Source organism: Triturus cristatus, chromosome 3_2 (assembly GCF_964204655.1).
Source record: "Triturus cristatus chromosome 3_2, aTriCri1.1, whole genome shotgun sequence".
Classification (NCBI taxonomy): domain Eukaryota; kingdom Metazoa; phylum Chordata; class Amphibia; order Caudata; family Salamandridae; genus Triturus; species Triturus cristatus.
In genome coordinates this window covers 986,383,833-986,402,751 of record NC_140584.1, presented here as the reverse complement: position 1 = coordinate 986,402,751, position 18,919 = coordinate 986,383,833, and the positions used below count along the sequence as shown (strand labels likewise).

The window sequence follows — 18,919 nt, the reverse complement described above, 5'->3', positions numbered from 1 at the left end:
ACATCGGAAAGTGACGGATGATGTTGGTCGTGGTAATGCGTTTGCGGATGAGATTGCTAAGGAAACGGCTAAGGATCTTGCGACCCGAATGTATGTCACGAGTTCAGTGAGGTGGCCGATGGAGACTGGTATGTGTGAAAATACTGTCGAGAGTGTGAGAGCAATTCAGAACGAAGCTACTAAAGCTGAAAAGACCAAGTGGAAAGAAGGTACGGGAAAGTTGGACATGCATGGATGTTGGGTTGACCTGACGGAATGTCCGAGGTGGATGTTACCAGATGCGTACGTATTAGCTGTTGTGACGATGGCTCATGGGTTGTCACATATTAGTGCGAAAGGAATATGTAAGTTTTTGTCCCCTGTATGGAGGAATGAGGGTATTGCTAAATGTGCCGAGAGAGTGGTTAAGAATTGTATGGTGTGTTTGATGCACAATCCTGGCAAGGGCACACCCACTCCACCTGGTCATTTTGCTCCTCCTGTTTGTCCCTTTGAGGTTATCCAGCTGGACTTTATCCATATGGAGAGATGCAATAACCTGAAGTATGTTTTGGTTGTGGTTTGTGCGTTCTCCAGATGGATTGAGGCCTATCCTCTTAAGGATAACACTGCCCTGTCCACAGCAAAAATCCTGCTGAAGGAATACTTCCCTCGGTACGGAATGCCACGGATCGTGTGGTCGGATAATGGAAGCGAGTTTGTGGGAAGTGTAATGCAGAGTGTGTGTAAGGGCCTGGGAATTCGTCAAAAATTCCATAGTGCTAATCATCCTCAGGCAGCGGGTTTGGTTGAAGGGTACAATGGTACCCTAAAACTAAAACTCGCCAAGATTCAAGCTACGACTGGTCTATCATGGCCTGATGCCTTGCCTCTGGCTCTCCTATCAACCAGAGCGACCGTACACTCTCGAGTAGGGCTTAGCCCATATGAGATTGTGTTCGGCCGCCCTGCGAATATTTGGGGAGTCCCGAGGCCAAGGGCTTTTGATAGTCTTGAGTATCCAATGTTAATTGATTACCTGCATGATTTGACCACTAAACTACGGTTGATCCATCAACAGGTCTTTGAAGCTCTACCGGCGCAGACAGAGGGTCCTGGACACCAGCTCCGGCCAGGCGACTGGGTCGTTACCCGAAATTTCGGTCGGAAACGTAACTTGGAGCCAAGATTTGTAGGACCCTTTCAAGTCCTACTGACAACGAGGACTGCGGTTCGACTGGAGGGCCGGAAGAATTGGGTACACGCCAGCCACACGAAAAAGGTACCGATCCCCTTACCAACAGACAGTTGGGTGAGAACTGGGATTTCGGCAACAGAAACTGAGACTCCTTTGCACTTTGTGCCGTTTAGCGACGCTCAACCTGTGGGGATGATTTGTCACTGTCAAACCCACATGTGGAGTCATGGGTAGCAGAGAACCCAAGGTCTGACTCGTTGTCCACTTCATCGAACACTGTTGCGCCAGCTGAACAATTGTTTGTAGAGCAAACTCGACCTAGAAGAAGTCGATACTTTCTTCGTTCAAGGACTAATAAAAATTAGTTGTATATTTGCTTTTTGATGCTATGAACATTATGGACAATTATATCCTTTCTTTTTCTGTCCCACTGCTAAGAGATTTGTAATAGGAAACCCTACCATCCGGGTTACCGTAGGGCCGTGCGGGTACTCCTTTCTGTTTAGCAGGTTTCTGACGCTAGGTCGGTTACTTTTGTCGATTTCTGGGAACTCCTGGGGATTGATAATCGCTACTCAGAACGAAGTGCGTCAAGTACGTCACGGACGGTTTGTAGAGGATGGCATTCTCTAAGCTGTTGGAAGTAGAAAGGATGTCGGCGCAGAGATCAGAGTTAAGGAGAGTTGTACGAACAAAATGTTTTCTGTTTCAGGTGTTCCTACTGTTCCTGACCGTATCTATGTTATTGGTGGGTGGAGTGTATTTTGGAGTACAGTTGTTATTACCTTCTGCTTCACCTACCTTTTCTCCTAAGCTAAGCTCCCTCACCACTGTTTCCCCACATTCTTTTCATCCTCTGCCTCAACATGAACAGGTTAGGCGTGCGGAATTTATGAATAACTCCTTCGTTCAGCTGCTACATCAGCATCAGTTGGTAATGAATACTACCAATTGTTGGGTGTGTGGGTTAATGCCACATACCATGGATAGGGGTATTCCATATTTGGTCCTTCCTTACAGCTCCCAGGGTTCAGCTCGAGCATTCCAAACTATGTTCCGTAGTGCACTAGATTCCTACCCCAGTCGAGAGCCACGTTCTGTCAATTTTGGTCCTGGGCCGTATCACAAACCTTTGGCGATAGCGGATTTAGATAGAGATGTTTTTGATGCATCGCTTATCCCAAATGAAGAGGTGCAGGCTTATAAGGATCTGAGCGAGGCTGAGTATAGTACGTCAGTGGGTGATAGACAGCTTAAGAGCTCGTCCCCAATATGGATTGTACCACACCTTGGTAATTTCTGCTTGAAAGGTTTGTGTCGAAATCCGAGAGCACAACTTGGGAACAGTGCTTGCACTGACACGTATGTTCTACCGATGCTCTCTTCCCCTGTTTTTCTGACCGCTAAGGGCACTTATTTTGTATGTTATGAACGCGCATATACATGGTTACCCCGTGATTTTTCGGGTACCTGTTATATTGCGAATCTTTTACCACCGACTTTCACGGTTGCCTCAGATTATCACAAAACTAGAGTCGTGAGAGGCGTTATTAGCAAAGAGGATACTGCCGGTCAAGAAGCAGGAGACTTCTTTAAGGGTTTCTTGCCGTTTTGGGGACCTATGGTTAATAGTAGGAACCTAAGACAGTTGACCCGTGTAGTTGAGTCGACTGCTAATATTACTGCAAGTGCCCTTGGTAATTTAACAGCTGAACTTCAGGCGGATAGACTCATGACGTTGCAGAACCGTATGGTTCTAGATGTTGTTCTTGCAGATAGAGGAGGTGTGTGTAAAGTTATCCATTCGAGTTGTTGCATTTTTATTCCTGACAATGCTCCAACTGTCTACCAAGCCATCTCGAAGTTGCACAAGATTTCCGAGTCCATACATGTGGACAAAGGTAATTGGACGCTTCTAGGATGGTTTTGGGGCCTGATGTCAACTTGGGGTTGGAAGATTCTGATGATCGTAGGGGTTGTTGTAACGTTTCTGTTCACGTGTTGTCTTTGTGTACAGTGTGGTCCTGCCTTATGTGGCCTATGTGCTACAACGTGTATAAGACGGCCATCTGTTACCAAGGAGACGTTGATGAATAGAATGATGTTCCAGCAGCAACTGAACGATCTGATGAATATTGAAATAGATTCCGATCTTGACTAGTGCTTGCCTACATGAGGGCAAAAGGAGCGTCTGAGGTTCCGTGTGGGACGGAACGACACTTTTGAGTGGTGACGAATATGGATGAGTTGGGTATCTACGAACCGCAAATGACGAGTATAGTGGGTGTACGCAGTTTCGCTATGCGACCACGTATGGTTCGTCTTATTTTTGGGTTTGTTCATCTGAACCCTCGGGTTCCATTTTAGATACGGCATCCATTTTGTTTCTTGCCCTCAAGTAGCCAGCGAACGGACTTTGTCCGCTTCGTGACCCTGGGACTCCCAAGCTTACACAAGGGACACGTGTTCCTTTGAGTGTGACTTTTACGACGAGGGAAATGACACGGCGAAGGCAGATGGCCCCGCTCAAGGCTCATCTTGCCGTGCCGTTCTATTGTTTCAGTCATGCATACATTAGACACGAGGTCTCTGATCCCGTTATCAAGTTTCCTTTATTACTCCTAACACTCTTCTCTAATCTGTTGTGCATCCTTGTCCTTTCTTTGCATCTGTTTTCGTCCCCTCTCCTAATGTGTTTACGGTCAGGATGGAATGTGTTTTATTGCAGAGAAGATATGTTTTTACAGTTGGGAACTGGCAATACTGTTGTAATTATGTTCCGGCCTCCTGAAACATGAACGCGACTCTTTTGAAGTTTATTGTGGGAACTGAGTTGTAACCTTTGTTCACCATACTATGCTATGGGAAAAACGTGTATAAAAGGAGCAATCCACTTTTGCAATTTGAAGCAGTCTCCGAGAACCTACACGTTGTGTACTTCTTGTGACCTCTGTATCCCTGCAGTAAATAAACGCTGATCTCTGACGTCGCTGGAAGTGTCCCGTGTCTCTGTGTTTGGTACGCCAGAACAGGTAACCCACGAAGGTTTCAGGTGTTGTTCCCTGGCACCGCTGGGTCTTAGAATAACCCAGTCCTTCAATACATATATGTAAACCATACATAAAAAACACGCATTTTTCTTTTGAGACATATTGTTGAACAGGAATTAGATCTGGGACATCAAGCCTCCTCATTTTGTACCTGAGTGTACATTGATTTCGGGAAATTCTCCCCCTGCTCCCCATCCCTCGGCCATCTTGATCGCGAGACTTCTTTTGATGACAACAAATAATATTGACGAGGCATAAAAGCTAATTTATTTGTTGGTTTATCGTATTTCATTGTTTTAAGTTCCTCCGCCTTTGAAATGCCATCAACGCCCTGAGGAAGGAAGACTCCGAAACGCGCGTCGGCGCAATTGTGTGTTTTTTATGTATGGTTTACATATATGTATGTGATTATTTTGTATACACTGCACTGATTGTTATTGTTTAAATGTTATTTTTTTTTTGTAATTTGTATTGCTTTGTCGATTCTAGCCTGATGAATAGCTGGCTATTTGTGAATATTTCTGAACGAAAAATTTAATGATTTATTAAAAAAAAAGAAAAATTGATCTATAACTATATATTTTTATAATAAAAAACAAAAGAATGTTATAATTTACTGTTTCTTTTCTGTGGTCTTGAGAGGTTATCTTTCTAATAGGGGTTAGTTTCTCTTGTATTTTGAATGGTAAGCCACTGTAGACATTCTCACAGGATCAATTTTTTAGGTTTCATTGATGGATATTCAAAATTAGAGAAACAAGTTGCAGCACAAAAACTTTGCAAGAAGTGTCAGTATTTCTTATTTTTCTTTGATTCACTAGGCATGTGTTGCGGTCTGTTTCAGTCATAAAGAGATGAGATTGGTTTAGTGTGTAAGCAGATCAAGAGATTTAGTGGTGCTTCTTATTTGAAGCACAACTTTCTAACAAAAGTTCCCGAGCCCTCCATTTCTCATTGGTCTGTGTTCTGTATTACTTATTAACATAAAATTGAAATAGGTTATGGTCATCGCCATCAAAACGACTACAACATATGGGAATTTACAGAAACCAACCCTGGTCTCTGAGATTGGAAGTTTAAAATGCATCTTGCAAATGGTACTATCTGGGCTCACACTGTAGAGAAGATCCTTAAGTTGGCAAGGTTGTCCTTCAAATACCGGTTGCCTTGACTGGTCTAGCTGTCACCATCTTTCCGCAATGTTAAGTTTGGTCATCTCTTTTCACGTTTTAACCTCTTCAGTGCCCATGACGAGATAGTCTCGTCATGTAGCACGGTCGCGCTGTGCCCATGACGAGACTATCTCGTCATGAACCCCACCCACTAATAAAACGCCCGGCACAGGAGGGGGAAAGGGCGTGGCACAGAAGGGGTTAAGGCACGAAGGCACTGGATGTGTAAGAAAAGGTTTTCTCTGCTCTGCTTCTTCCAAGGCTGTATTGTACAAACACCTAATACAAAATAAAAAATATTTTAAGAGCTAGTATTTGCGTAGCACTGTAATTTAGGCTGCTGGACATTACAAAGTATGATTATAGGAACTATAAAGGCTCTCTAAGCTAACATTGTGTTTTTACTTCCCTGATATTTAACTGACCAACCTCTAATATGCAAACCAATTTTCTGTTTTAGCCATTTGCCTACTCACAGCACTACAGTTTATCCAGTGGTGACCACTAGGATCAGTGATCAACAAAGACTTATTCAGCCATACATACACAACTATTCCTGGCTACTGTTTACGGCATTGGCACTTTACAGCTCAGATTTGACAAGTGAAGAAGAAGTAAATGGGGAGAAGCTTGATTCACAGGTTCTCTTACATGCAAGAATATTGCAAAGCCACTGCACGGAACTCCTTACCAACTGCTTGATAAAAGCACAGCAAGGAAAAGGTGAGCAACCTTATTTAATGCTGTCACTCAGTTAAATGTAAACTGTACACCACATAGCATTTTCTTCCTTATCTGGCTGTTGTCTATATGTTATGGGTGTGATGGAGGCGACTGTAAAATGTGTATATTTCCTCAGGAGTTCTAGCAATGTCTGGCTTCCATTGCCACTCCAACAAATGTGTTCAAGTAAAGGCACTAGAACAGTGAGTAAAACTACCAAAACACCATCATCAAAATCAAAACCAACCTTATCAAATGGGAGCAATGCAGCAAGCAATTGTCAGACATTGTGCCAAAATGTTTCTGAACAAAAACATGGTGTAAGTACAGCAGACTTGCTACATCCACTGACATAACTATTTAATCACATTTATAGATCCATAGCACACATGGCTTATTTAAGGGAAGTAGTTGGCCTAATAATCAGGTCATGATGTCAATACAATTTCGTCCTTGGATGCTAACAATGATATTAATACTGTTGCTTTGGAGCTGGCCCTGTCTTCACAAATCATTATAATCTGATGCACATCTCAATAGATATGGTCAGAATATCATGATTTGTTACTATGTCTCCAGATGTAGGGTTAAACAACTTGGCCTCTTGACCATATTGGCTTTCATGGTAAATTCCATTACAGCTCTCCACACAAACCATTTTATTACAGCTCTCCACACGAGCCAGGACCAGTGCAAGCGGGTGGCAGTATGTTTTCTTTTCGTCGGATAATATCAGAATTTGAGTCATAGAAAATGAAACAAGAGTTAGAAAATCATACCTCTTCATTACAAGTATACATGCTGGAGTTTCACATACTGGCAGAAAGTCCACTAATGGAATTTGCATTGCTGGCAGAAATGACTCCAGCAGAATTACTGCTTATGTGCCACAATTTTGCCTCTGCATAGTGGGGGTGTTGTTTGTATGGTGGTGATTTCAGTGGTATATCTTTTTGTGAAACTTTATAATAGTGCTTGGTGTAACTGAATATCATTAGCAGTTGCATTGTTGACAGCAACCACATTCAACAGCCACGTGAAGGTTTATCTTTAGAACACATCTAACATGTACCTGATTGGCTTCATTGGTGATTGGATGATACATGTCACATAAACATTCACTTTGAACTGCACAGGAAGAGAATATTATGAGCGAATACAGAAACATTATGTAATAAATATGTTGTTTTGTAAGGTAGATTCTACACATCTTGAACCTTTACTCCTAGGTGGCAAGGCTTCATTTATGCTCCCCTTCACTGAAAATGGAACACCAACTGTCAGTTCTTCTACGGACAGTACAGCAGAACTATCAGAGGACATTGTAGGAGGTGAAGTGTTGCAAACCTTGGACACAGTAGTAAAGGGAGAACTCCTAACTTCTGACAATGTAAGTAAGACCTTGCATCTAAATTTATATAATCAATTTGTCTTCTCTACACTATGATTATATTGTTCCAATTGGATTGGACGTTGAGTGCCACGGTCAATGGTTACAATCGCCCCCTAATTTTCCATAAGCACTTTAGATTGTTATGCAAGTAGATCATGTGTGTGAAGTGCCTGTATATATTACGTTTCTATTTTTATGATTTTATGGCCGGTGTACACACTGTTGTCATTAGCACAGTACCACTATTAAATAATTTCTTGTTACTCTGTTGCTAAGTGCACTTTAAAAGTAATTTACTGTTGGGTATGTTTAAGCGGCATAGCTTACCCTTACCTGCGGACAGGTTTTACTGGGAAAAAAGTTATCTATTGGTGGTAGTATCCCAAAGAGCCACAGACTATCAGCATGAAAGGGAAAAACAAAGATGTTTGGTAGGTGCTGTGTTAAAAGTAGTATGTGCTTACGCCTTGCAGGAGTGATGACTGGTTAGTCTACAGGCTGTCTGAGTGTCTTTGTTTTTTATCTTCATCCATTTGTATTTGACAAAATAGGGTGGCGACAATGTCAGTGTATGAATCTTCATCCAGTGACCTCACGTATTCTCTTGTGTGCGAACCACAGGAGGATCTAACAGTCCCTTATCGTGCATGTGAAATAGAAACACATGCGAGGACCTATCATAAGTAAAGATAATCGCAGGACCTAGCGTGGATGATAAACTTAACTACAGAAATTCTGTTTTCAGGCCGATTTCAAAATATCTTCTACCAAGATTGCAGGCCAATAAAAAAACAGCGGCAGTCATTACTTTGGTTGCACCAAAGAGGTATCCTATCATTCATGTGACCCGAAAACTTCATTAATGAAAAAACTGAATTTCATTGAAATTCTCACAGCAATTTACATGGTAAAGCAACACACTACCTCAGAGACTAAATTGAGTTACTTCCCAGTGTCAGTGCTCTAGCAGTGCACATCTCTCAATAGGGTGAAAGGCTAAATTGGCCATGACTAGAAGACTTTATTTGCATTTAATGATGCCAAGCTTTTGAAGATGAATAATCCGTATGCATTCGGCAAACCAGTGTCCTAATTTGTATCTTTTCAAAAGTGTTGATGCAATTTGATGCCTCTTTGGGAGATTAAGAACTTAACAAAACAGCTAGTTTCATAAATCTTCTTTAATAAATATTCTTAACTTGGAGTAATTAATACATATTTCAAGTGATGCATACATTTCTAGCAGGAACAGTGACATTGAGATCTGTTTCAAACTTAATTGTTTTCTAAAATGTTTGTCATCTATAGATTTCTCCATCACCGTCTGCATTTGGATTCTGTATTCTGATGTATACATTTCTGTCTCAGCTTCTGAATATCTCTAAGTGCCATACGAAATCTGTAAATTTTGCATGAGCTCTTCTGTTGGTAAAAGTATCCATCTGAAGAACAAGTTGGTTAACTTTAGTAACGTTCTTCCTAGTGGGTACTCTAATCACAGCACGCCTGCCTCCCTGTTCTGTGGAATGGTGTCTTTGCCATCTGTTCTAAAATTATCCTGATCTAGACGTTTTCACACTGTCATATCGATTCTGTTATTGGGGGCCACATCACTTTAGTTATAGGGGACCGTGCCCCACGGCACACAGTCGAGAATGAAAGTGACATGAGGGTGCAGGGCTGGCAGTTATGTGTGACTTCAATGTCACTTCTGGAGTGGGACGGAGCCACACAACGCCACCTGCCAGCACACGAAGCAGTGCTGAGAAAAAGCTCTGGATCCAGTACAGCGCCTCGCAGTATTTGCAAGGTTTGGAATCTCCATTCAAATAGAGTATCCACCAGAAAGAGTGTTATCGCTGGTAAGTTGTTCTTTTGTGTATGAACATATCATGCGCATATTCACAATGCATTGTTTTCTTTTTGATGGTTCCCAACTAATTAAATTGGCCCCACATGTAAATTTCTCAATGTGTAAAAAATGATGCCGTTGGTTGGAGATAAAACCTATTAATTCTCTTTGTTTTTAACACTGTTCTTTGTTACTCCCTTGTAATTTCATACTAACTCCTACTTCTCATGTCATCACACTTTGTCTGCAAGAGTACTTCATCTGGCTTCTTTAGTACATGTAAAAGACTACAAAGAATGTTGTATATTCTGCCTGTGGGAGAACTTAAGTCAGTCTTTCCTTATGGCATGTACTCATTTTTCAAATGATAATTTATTCTCCTGACATTTTTTTCCTGATAATTGTGCCAGTAGACACGTCTGCGTTAACGGTATCTTTATCCTAGCTCCTTACTTTTTTCTGTGTAAAACCCTCTCTAGTACTAAAACCAAACTGGATGATATGTTCCTCCATTTAGTCATAAAATATCTTTCTAAAGTGATTAGGCCCAAGAGGTCTGCCAGGGGCCTCAATTCAACGTCAGACCTGTACCCCTCTCAACCTTTGGATATTGTAGCCATTTCTTCTAATCCAGTGGACGTGGTGGCCTTTCCCAACCTGGACTGGGATGTTATTTTTGGAAAGCTTCAGACTATAATCACTGCAAACTTGTCTCCATTGATTGATAGACTTTGCAAATTGGAAACCCAATGTCCGTACTAACTCAATCCCATGCTAATTTGCTGTCCTTAAAGCCTCGTGCCTAGGACCCCATGTCGATCGATTCTATTCCCCAGTATTGTACCTCTGACTCTACCTTGGTTCAGGCTTCAACATCGGCTGCTCAGGCCACCCAGGGACCAGGCATTACTCCTCCCCAAATTATCTGCAAAGGAGGTGCGACCCCAAAGGAGGGAGCAATCCAGGGTTCTGGTGGGCAGGGTGATGTTGGAGGTATTAATGGCAATAGAGCTCTGGAAGACAGTCCACCTACGGGCCATAAGCTGTGCCTCCGGCAATATCCTAATCAGTCCCGGCTTAATCTTCCTCCGGCCTGCTGCCTTTATATTGTCATTTTAACTGATGTGCTACCCCTAAAATTTCCCAGAGAAGAACCAATGCGTGGACTGAAAAACAACGTTTCTCACTGGTTGTCCTGTAACACCGACTTTGATATCAATGAGTCAAAGGACATTTTATTTGTACTTACACTCATGCGTTTGTTTGGCCAAAGACATTACGGGGGGATTGTATTGCAGTGAATTGCAAGAGTTCCTCCCTTGCCCAGGCACTTGAGTTATTGCAAAGCAGGGGCCATGGTGTGGAGGTGGGGGTGGGGGCTGGGTCATGTATCAGTATGTCCCCCTTAGTTTCTTTTGGAAACACCTCAGACCTCCTAACTTTTTGAGGCAGGGTGGGGTATCGCCAACCCAACGATTGGCAAGATGTACCAGTGTGGTTCTCTATCCCTAACAAGTTCCATCCACTCTCAGATTTGGCGGATGTAGATTGACATCAAGTGGTGAAGGGTGGTCATACAGTTCTAGACCAATTCCAAGCTTCCTATGGGCACAAGAACAGCAAGGATGGTATATACTCTAACATCTGAAGGAGACACGTTAGTGATAGATTCCTTACCTTAGGATATCCCCAGGCGCCATCCTGGATCCGGAAAGGTTTTTGTAGCAGTACCCCTGCGCGTCAGTAGATGGCGTTGTGCGGCTCCGCGTCCGTCACTGGCGTCGTAAGCACCGCGATGACATCACGTACCTTAGTCACTTTTTGACTACTCTTTTGAGAGTTTAGTCTCCCCTTTGTTCTCCTGGTGCACGTAGGGATGCCTGCATTTAAGTCCTGTGGGGCCTGCCGTCGCAATATGTCGGTGGCTGACCCCCATGATGTTTGCCTCTACTGCCTGGAGACGGACCACGACTCCCGGGACTGCCTGGGATCCGCATTAGGACACAGCGCCGGCCTACGCCGTTTCCGACTCCGTTTGTCCCTTCTCTGGCTCCGGCTCTACCGCCGTGGCCAGTTCCTTCAACGGAGGTGAAGGATGAGTGGGAGGGGTCCGAGGACTCTCTTGCCTGTCAGTGTGTCTCCGAGCAGGACTGGGTGGACGATCTGGAGGACGCCGGTGACCTCGATGTCTCTTCTAACCCGGGGTTTGCCTCTCCCCCGCCTACAATGGAGGAGTGCGCTTCCTACACGATGGTGCTCCGTCGGGCTACTGAAGTCCTCAACCTCGATCTACCTACGGTGGCCCTCAAAACTAACCTCCTCACCGAGGTGCTCCAGACAGCGTCTACTTCGTCAGAGCCACTGCTTCCTTTCAATGACACCCTCACCGACGTCCTGTTGGGCACTTGGTCGCGACCGGCCACGGGGGCCCCTGTGAATTAGAATGTCGCCAGGCATCACCGCCCGGCGCCTGGTGACCCCGCGTTTCTGACCACTCATCCCACGCCTAAGAGTCTGGTCATCTAAGCCTCGACATCGAAGAGTGCCTTTCCCACGGCTCTGCCGGATAAGGACTCTTAAGAATCTGGAACAGTTCGGTAAGCGGTTGTTCTCTTCGGCCAGCTTGGGGCTGCGGTCGGTGAACACCGCCTGCTTATTGGGCTGCTATTCCCACGCGGTGTGGGATACCGTTGCTCAGGTGTTGCCTCAGTGTACTGAGGAGGTCCAGGCTGTACTTTCCCTGGCAGTTGCTGAGGGTAAGGATGCAGCTAAGTTTGCCATTCGGTGTGGTTTGGACACCGCTGGCTCGTTGGGCAGGGCAATTACTATGACTAAGGTGCTGCATCGCCACGCCTGGTTACGATCTACTGGGTTCTCGCCCGATGTCCAGAGCTCGCTCATGGATATGCCCTTTGATGGCACTCGCCTGTTTGGCGATAAGGCCGACAGTGCACTGGAGCGTTTTAAGGACTCACGAGCCACGGCCAAGTCCTTGGGTCTTTCCACGAAGAGCCCAGCCACTCCTGGTTTTCTTTCCTTTCGTGGCCAAGGCAGGGGCACCCAGGCACGTTCCTTCAGCAAGCCTGTGCGGATGCGGCTTCCACAGGGGCGGGTCTGAGAATCAGCGTGGGGGACAGTCCACCTCCGCCCACGTTGTTTCTACCTCCAAACGTTCCTAAACCGAGCTTTGTGGAGCACCCCACGCCAGTGGGTGGCAGTATTCGCCATCACCTCCGCCACTCGTGTTGCAGATCATCCGCAAGGGTTACTCCCTTCTCTTTCAGTCCATCCCTCCAGCCATGCCACCTCGGTGCCACCGCATGTTGGGGGAACACTTGGCGACTCTCCGGCAGGAAGTTGCGGCCCTCTTGGCCAAGGGGGCCATAGAGTGCGTTCCTGGGCCAGCAGTAGGGAGTGGTTGTTATTCCCACTACTTTCTGGCTCCCAAGAAGGACAAGGGTGATCTGCGTCCCGTCTTGGACCTCCGGAACGTCAACCGCTTCCTCCAAAAGGAAAAGTTCAAAATGCAGACACTGGCTCAGTGGCCTCGACCCTGGAGACTGGATGGTAGCGTTGGACTTGCAGGACGCATATTTTCACATCCCCGTCCTGCCGGCCCACCGACGTTACCTGCGGTTCACGGTAGGCCAGGAGCATTTTCCGTGCTGCCCTTCGGCCTTACCAGCACCCCTCGGGTGTTTACGAAAGTGATGGCGGTGGTCGCAGCTCATCTGCGCAGGTCAGGGGTGTCAGTCTTCCCTTACCTCGACGACTGATTGTTGAAGTCAACCACCTCCAGGCTACGGCCAACCTCCTGCATTTGATGGGGTTCTCCATTAACTTGCCGAAGTCGCACCTGAGTCCCTCTCAGAAGCTCCCCTTCATTGGAGCGGTTCTGGATTCAACGCGGTTTCGGGTTTATCCTCCCGAGCAGCGAGTCCGGGATATTCAGGCTATGATTCCGATCTTTCAGCCTCTGTCCCGGGTTTCAGTCAGGATGACCCTCCGGCTTCTGGGCCTGATGGCCTCCTGAATCCTGCTGGTGACACATGCCAGATGGCATATGTGGGCTTTGCAGTGGGACCTGAAGCGCCAGTGGGCGCAACATCAGGGCAACCTGTCAGATAATGTCCAGATCTCGGAGGGCACTGCACAACAATTGCGGTGGCAGCTCACAAATCACGATTGGGTCAATGGCAGATCCCTCTCCCTTCCCCAACCGGAGCACACATTGGTGACGGATGCGTCCCTCCTGGGATGGGGAGGCCACTTGGGAGAGGCGGAGATCAGAGGCCTCTGGTCTCCGGCGGAGTCCCGGCTCCGTATCAACCTTTTGGAGCTGCGGGCGATCCGACTAGCACTGAAGGCATTCCTTACCTCTGTCCAGGGAAGTGTGGTGCAGGTGTTCACGGACAACACCACCGCCATGTGGTATTGCAACAAACAGGGCGGGGTGGGGTCCTGGACCCTATGTCAGGAGTCTCTGCGCCTCTGGACATGGCTGGAACATCAGGGCGTTACCTTGGTGGTTCAACACCTGGCAGGTTCTCTGAACACCAGGGCGGACAAACTCAGCCGCCGGTGCTTGATGGATCAAGAATGGCGTCTGCACTCAGACGTGGTGCAAGGTCTCTTTCTGCAGTGGTGAGAGCCTTGGTTAGATCTATTCGCCACCGAAGAGAACGCGCAATGTCAGCAGTTCTGCGCGTTGGAATTTCCAAGGCGGCACTCACTCGGCGACGCTTTTCATCGCGAGTGGAATTGCTTTCTATTGTCCGCCTTTCCGACTATACCACTTCTGCCCAGAGTGCTGAAGAAGATTCGGCGCGACCGGCCCCAAGTCATCCTTGTGGCTCCGGATTGGGCACGAAGAGTATGGTATCCCGAGCTACTCAGCATGGCGATCGATCCCCCGATCCATCTGCCTCTTCGGTAGGATCTTCTGTCGCAGAAGCAGGGGACGGTCCTCCACCGAACCTGTCCAGCCTCCACCTCCATGCATGGAGATTGAGTGGCGACAGTTGACAGCTTTCGATCTTCCTCCTGAAGTCACTGATGTCATTCTGGGCGTCCCTCCACTAAGACAGTTTACGCCTGATGGAGCAGGTTTGTGGCATGGTGCACGGCAAAGTCTGTGGACCCCTTTCTGCCCCTCTTTCTGAAGTTCTTCTGTTCCTTCTTTATTTGGCCCAGCGGGGCTTTGCTCTGGGCACTATCAAAGGTTATCTTTCGGCCATCTCTGCCTTTTTGAGGCTTCCAGATCAGCCTTCTCTCTTTAGGTCCCTGGTTGTTAACCGTTTCCTAAAAGGCATTTCGCACATGTTTCCCCCCGTGCCGTTCGTCATGCCTCAATGGGACTTGAATCTCGTTGTGACCTATCTGATGTGCGCTCCTTTCGAGCCCCTTCATACCTGTCCTTTGCGTCTTCTCACTCTCAAAACGGCTTTCCTGGTCGCTATCACCTCTGCCTGAAGAGTGAGTGAGCTCCAGGCTCTTTCTTCCAAACCCACTTTCCTTTCTGTTCATCCGGACAAGGTGGTGTTAAGGACCCGTCCTTCTTTTTTGCCAAAGGTGGTCACGCCCTTCCACATCGGGCAGACCATCACTTTGCCTACCTTCTTTCAACCTCCACATCCCAAGAGAGGTCGGGCTGTGCACAAATGGACCATCTCTCGGTGGGTCGTTCTGTGCATCAAATCATGTTACTCCTTGACTAAGAAGGAGCCTCCTGTGGGGCTGCGTGCTCAGTCTACCAGGGCATCTGCAGCCACTACTGCCTTGGGACGTGGCGTCCCTTTGCAGGACATTTGTCAGGCAGCTATGTGGGCCTCGCTGCACACGTTTACCGAGCATTACTGCCTTGACAGTCAGGTCCGGAGAGATGGCCTCTTTTTCCATTCTGTTCTCCGTGACTTTCTGGAGTAATCTATTTGCAGACCCACCACCGGGGTTGGTATTGCTGGGTTATCTATTCTAAGGTAAGGAATCTATCACTAACGTGTCTCTTTAAGATGCACAAGTTACTACTTGTGGTACGATGTATCTGTAAGAGACATTAGTTAGTGATAGATTCCTTTCCGCCCCACCCATCCTCCCCGTTCTGCGAACTGATTCTAGGGTTAAGGTCATCCCCCTTTCAGGGCCCTAGTTTCATGGCACCAGTGGTCAGTTTCGTGCATGGCTCTGCGTTCCTGGCGCGGAAACTCATGTACAGAACTGACGTCAGCGCGCATGGGTGGCGCCTAAGTAGTCTCCTTGACATCATCTCGGTGCTTACGACGCCAGTGACGGACGCGTAGCCGCACGATGCAACCTACTGACGCGCAGGGGTACTGCTACAAAAAACTTTCCAGATCCAGTCTGACGCCTGGGGATATTCTAAGGTAAGGAATCTATCACTAACTAATGTCTCTTGCAGATATATCGTTACACAAGTAGTAACTTGTGGTTTGCAGGCTGTGACTCACGTCTGTGCGGGTCCTTTAGCTAACAGAGATGCTACTTGTATTCTGATAACACTTTCTTGTATTTTCAACTCTTCATCAATTTTCCCCATTAGCCCTGAAGTGCTGTCAGCCATTAATGAATTTGCCCTGGGTCTTCCTTCTAGTGAACCATTAATCGTTTCCCAAGAACCTCAGGCTTCTTCCCCGCCTAGCTCATCCAATACTTTTACTGTGTTCTCATGAAACATATCTGGGCTTGTAAGCAAGCTCATTCAGGAAGATTGGAGGCATTCATAGACCAGTGCGATATCATCATGTTTCAGAAAACCTGGGAAAGCATCCCCACTTTTAAGCAACGCTTTGTCCTTCCAAGTTCCAGCTTGTAAATCCCAGGCTGAAAGACCTTCAGGGGGCCTAGCTGTCTGGCTAAATAATATTTTGGGTTACAATATAAGGCAGTTACCCCTTGATTCCCCAGATGTATTGGACCTTTAAGTTTTAGTAGGGAATAAGGTCCATCTTGTGCTCCTTAACGTTTATAGCAGGAGTTTGCCTATGTAATGGGCCTTCAAGGACGGACGCTAGACGAGATCGATGTATGATAGGTTTTATTGAAATGGGTTTTCTTTTAGTCCGGCTTGTCAGTCTTTCTCAAGCAAAGGCGGCGGGATCCGTGGTGCTCCTGTACCAGTACTCTTTGTGTTCACCCGGCTCAGGTAGGTCAGCCGCTCCTCCGATCACGATGTCAGCTTGCCGGTGGCTCCCAAAAGGCAAAGAAAAGACAAGGGACGCTATTAGCCTCATGCAATAGGCATCAATGTCCTAATACCAGGGCCCGGGAGTGAGGAATCACCTTACGTGTGCAGAACAGTATATTCGTGTGCTTCAAACAATGGAGAGGGGTCGCAACTACGAAGGGAAGGTGACTGAACAAAACGAGGGACGGTTCCCTTAACGCGGGTGCTCCCGCCGTCCTACCCAACCCGTTACCCGGTCCCGTACCTGTCCAAGCCACGCTCCTCCCCCGGGAACGTGGCAGGGCGCTTCGCCGGATCTGGAGCCTCCTGGCCTCTCCGCTCTCAGACTTCCTTTCTCTCCGTGTGCTCTCTCCGTACTTCTTTCTCTTCCTCATCCTCTTCGCCACGCTGCTAGTCTCCTTCTCCTCTCCTGGGATCGCCGTCCGCCCTCTTCCTGGTTCCGTCCTCTTTTGACGCTCCCAACGCCGTGACGTCCGGGGGGGGGGGGCGGGATGTGGTTCCCCAGGTCTTCCCCGTTAAAGGGCACCACTCCTGCTATTGTATCCCGGAGTATTCCTTCGTTTTCTGACGCCAATTCATCCTGTTGAGAGGGGACAACATTGGGTAAACGTGATATCGGTGTCCACCAGTCCGTGCTTCCTTCTACTCCCTGATCTGCATGTTCTGTCCCGGCACAGCCTAAGACAGCTCAATCCCCCGTTTCGCACCTCTTAAAAACTAGAGAGGAGACCATTGTAATGGTGGGGATTTTATTGCATCTTTTGAACCCTTGCCTCTACTGCAGGAAGGTGTTAGCAAGGAGGATTTATTTTGGGGTATACCTCAGTCGCAAGACCCTAACTGCAAACCCTTTCAAAGGTAGCTCTTCAAATGTTGGACCTGTGTATGCGGTCACCTGAGAGCCTGTAACGGCAGAACGAAGTTGGATCTAGAGAGACGCCCAACTTTCAGGAGGAGTACATACCGAAGCTGAATTGACTACATTCTTATAGATGTTAACTTTTGGGATAGCATACTTGAAATGGAAGTTCTGCCTCATTTTGAAAGTGATCATTTTCCACTGTCTCTCTACCTTTGCGGTATTCCTGGTAATATGGCCCAAAATCAATTAGTCTAACGACGACTGACTACTTAACTATCAGTAATAATCGGAGGAAGTTTAGGTGGGATCAAGTGGCTAAAAACGAGAGTCCATGCTCAATTATATCAGGATTTTATTCCAATTTTGTATCCTTCCCTGAGTTAGCTTCCAGCGATGTTCTAGAAACCCACAACCCACCCGCTGCTGTGGATCCGACCTGGTTTTAAAAAATTGTGCAGGGAAGCAAAGAGACAATTAGTTAATTCTCTTAAAGCAGACTCCCCGGAAGCCAACTAGTCAGCAAAAGCTTCCTACAAATCAACACTAAAGCAAGCACGAATCACATGGGATACATCCACTGTGGCTGATATTTTTACCACTTCGTGAGCAGGGGACCAGGGTGAGTTTTGGTACATAATATTGAATGGGGCTAAGACATCCAGATCCATGCCCAAAGCTAACGTTCTTGTGGAAGACTGATTTAACCACTTCCACACCCTGTACAGTGACCTTAGGACCTTCTCTCCACCTTCTGTTTCTATGGGTAGAATTGCCCCAGCAACTCTTTCACATGAAAAGTCTGACTCAACCTCCTTAGGCCACACATTAGATGTTCTAGGCTTCTTCACTCTAGAAGAAACCTATTCTGCTATTTGCTCCCAGAAGACTGGCAAGGCCCCAGGACTGGATAGAACCCCGGCTGTTTTGTTGATCTCTGAACCAGCTGTTTGGACACCCTACCTTAATTGTGTAGCTAACGCTATTATGACGGGTGCTGCCATCCCCGCTACCTTGAAAGGTGCAGAAGTCATCCTCATTGACAAGAAGGGTCTTAAGTCCGATCCTGCGAACTATCTGCATATTAGCCTCATTGACACAAGTCAGAAAGTTTTCTGCAAGCAGGTTCTGGATCACCTGCAGGCCTGGAATGATGACAACAAGATTCTTTCTCAATTTCAGGCTGGGTTTCGCTCCCGAACTAGCACTGTCGATCAGGCTTTAAGGCTCAGCTCATAAGATGGAAAGAGGTCGTTATAAACAGGGTTACTTTATATATTTCCTTTGTCGATCTGAAAGCATTTTTTTTTTTTTTTTTAGTTCAAATATCTTTATTATTTATTTAAAAAAGAAATATATTTGTAGTACAGTAGCAATACATAAAAGAGAAAACAGTCAGTTATATAATAAGGAATTAAAAAGGATTATATGACAACAAATGTTATAATGTTATGTTATAGATTATACAGCGCACAAATACTTGACGTTA

At 46.4% G+C, this 18,919-nt stretch overlaps 1 protein-coding gene across 2 annotated transcripts in view; it reads left to right on the top strand.

The window, feature by feature from the left end:
- The window catches only part of ZZEF1 (zinc finger ZZ-type and EF-hand domain containing 1), a 1,433,434-nt gene that overhangs the window by 884,475 nt on the left and 530,040 nt on the right, over nucleotides 1-18,919 (top strand). For both annotated transcript variants that reach the window (XM_085649580.1, XM_085649579.1), the window contains 2 exons: nucleotides 5,860-6,122; nucleotides 7,352-7,512. In XM_085649580.1, coding sequence (XP_085505706.1) covers nucleotides 5,860-6,122; nucleotides 7,352-7,512 — 424 coding nt within the window. The remainder of the gene's footprint in view (nucleotides 1-5,859; nucleotides 6,123-7,351; nucleotides 7,513-18,919) is intronic.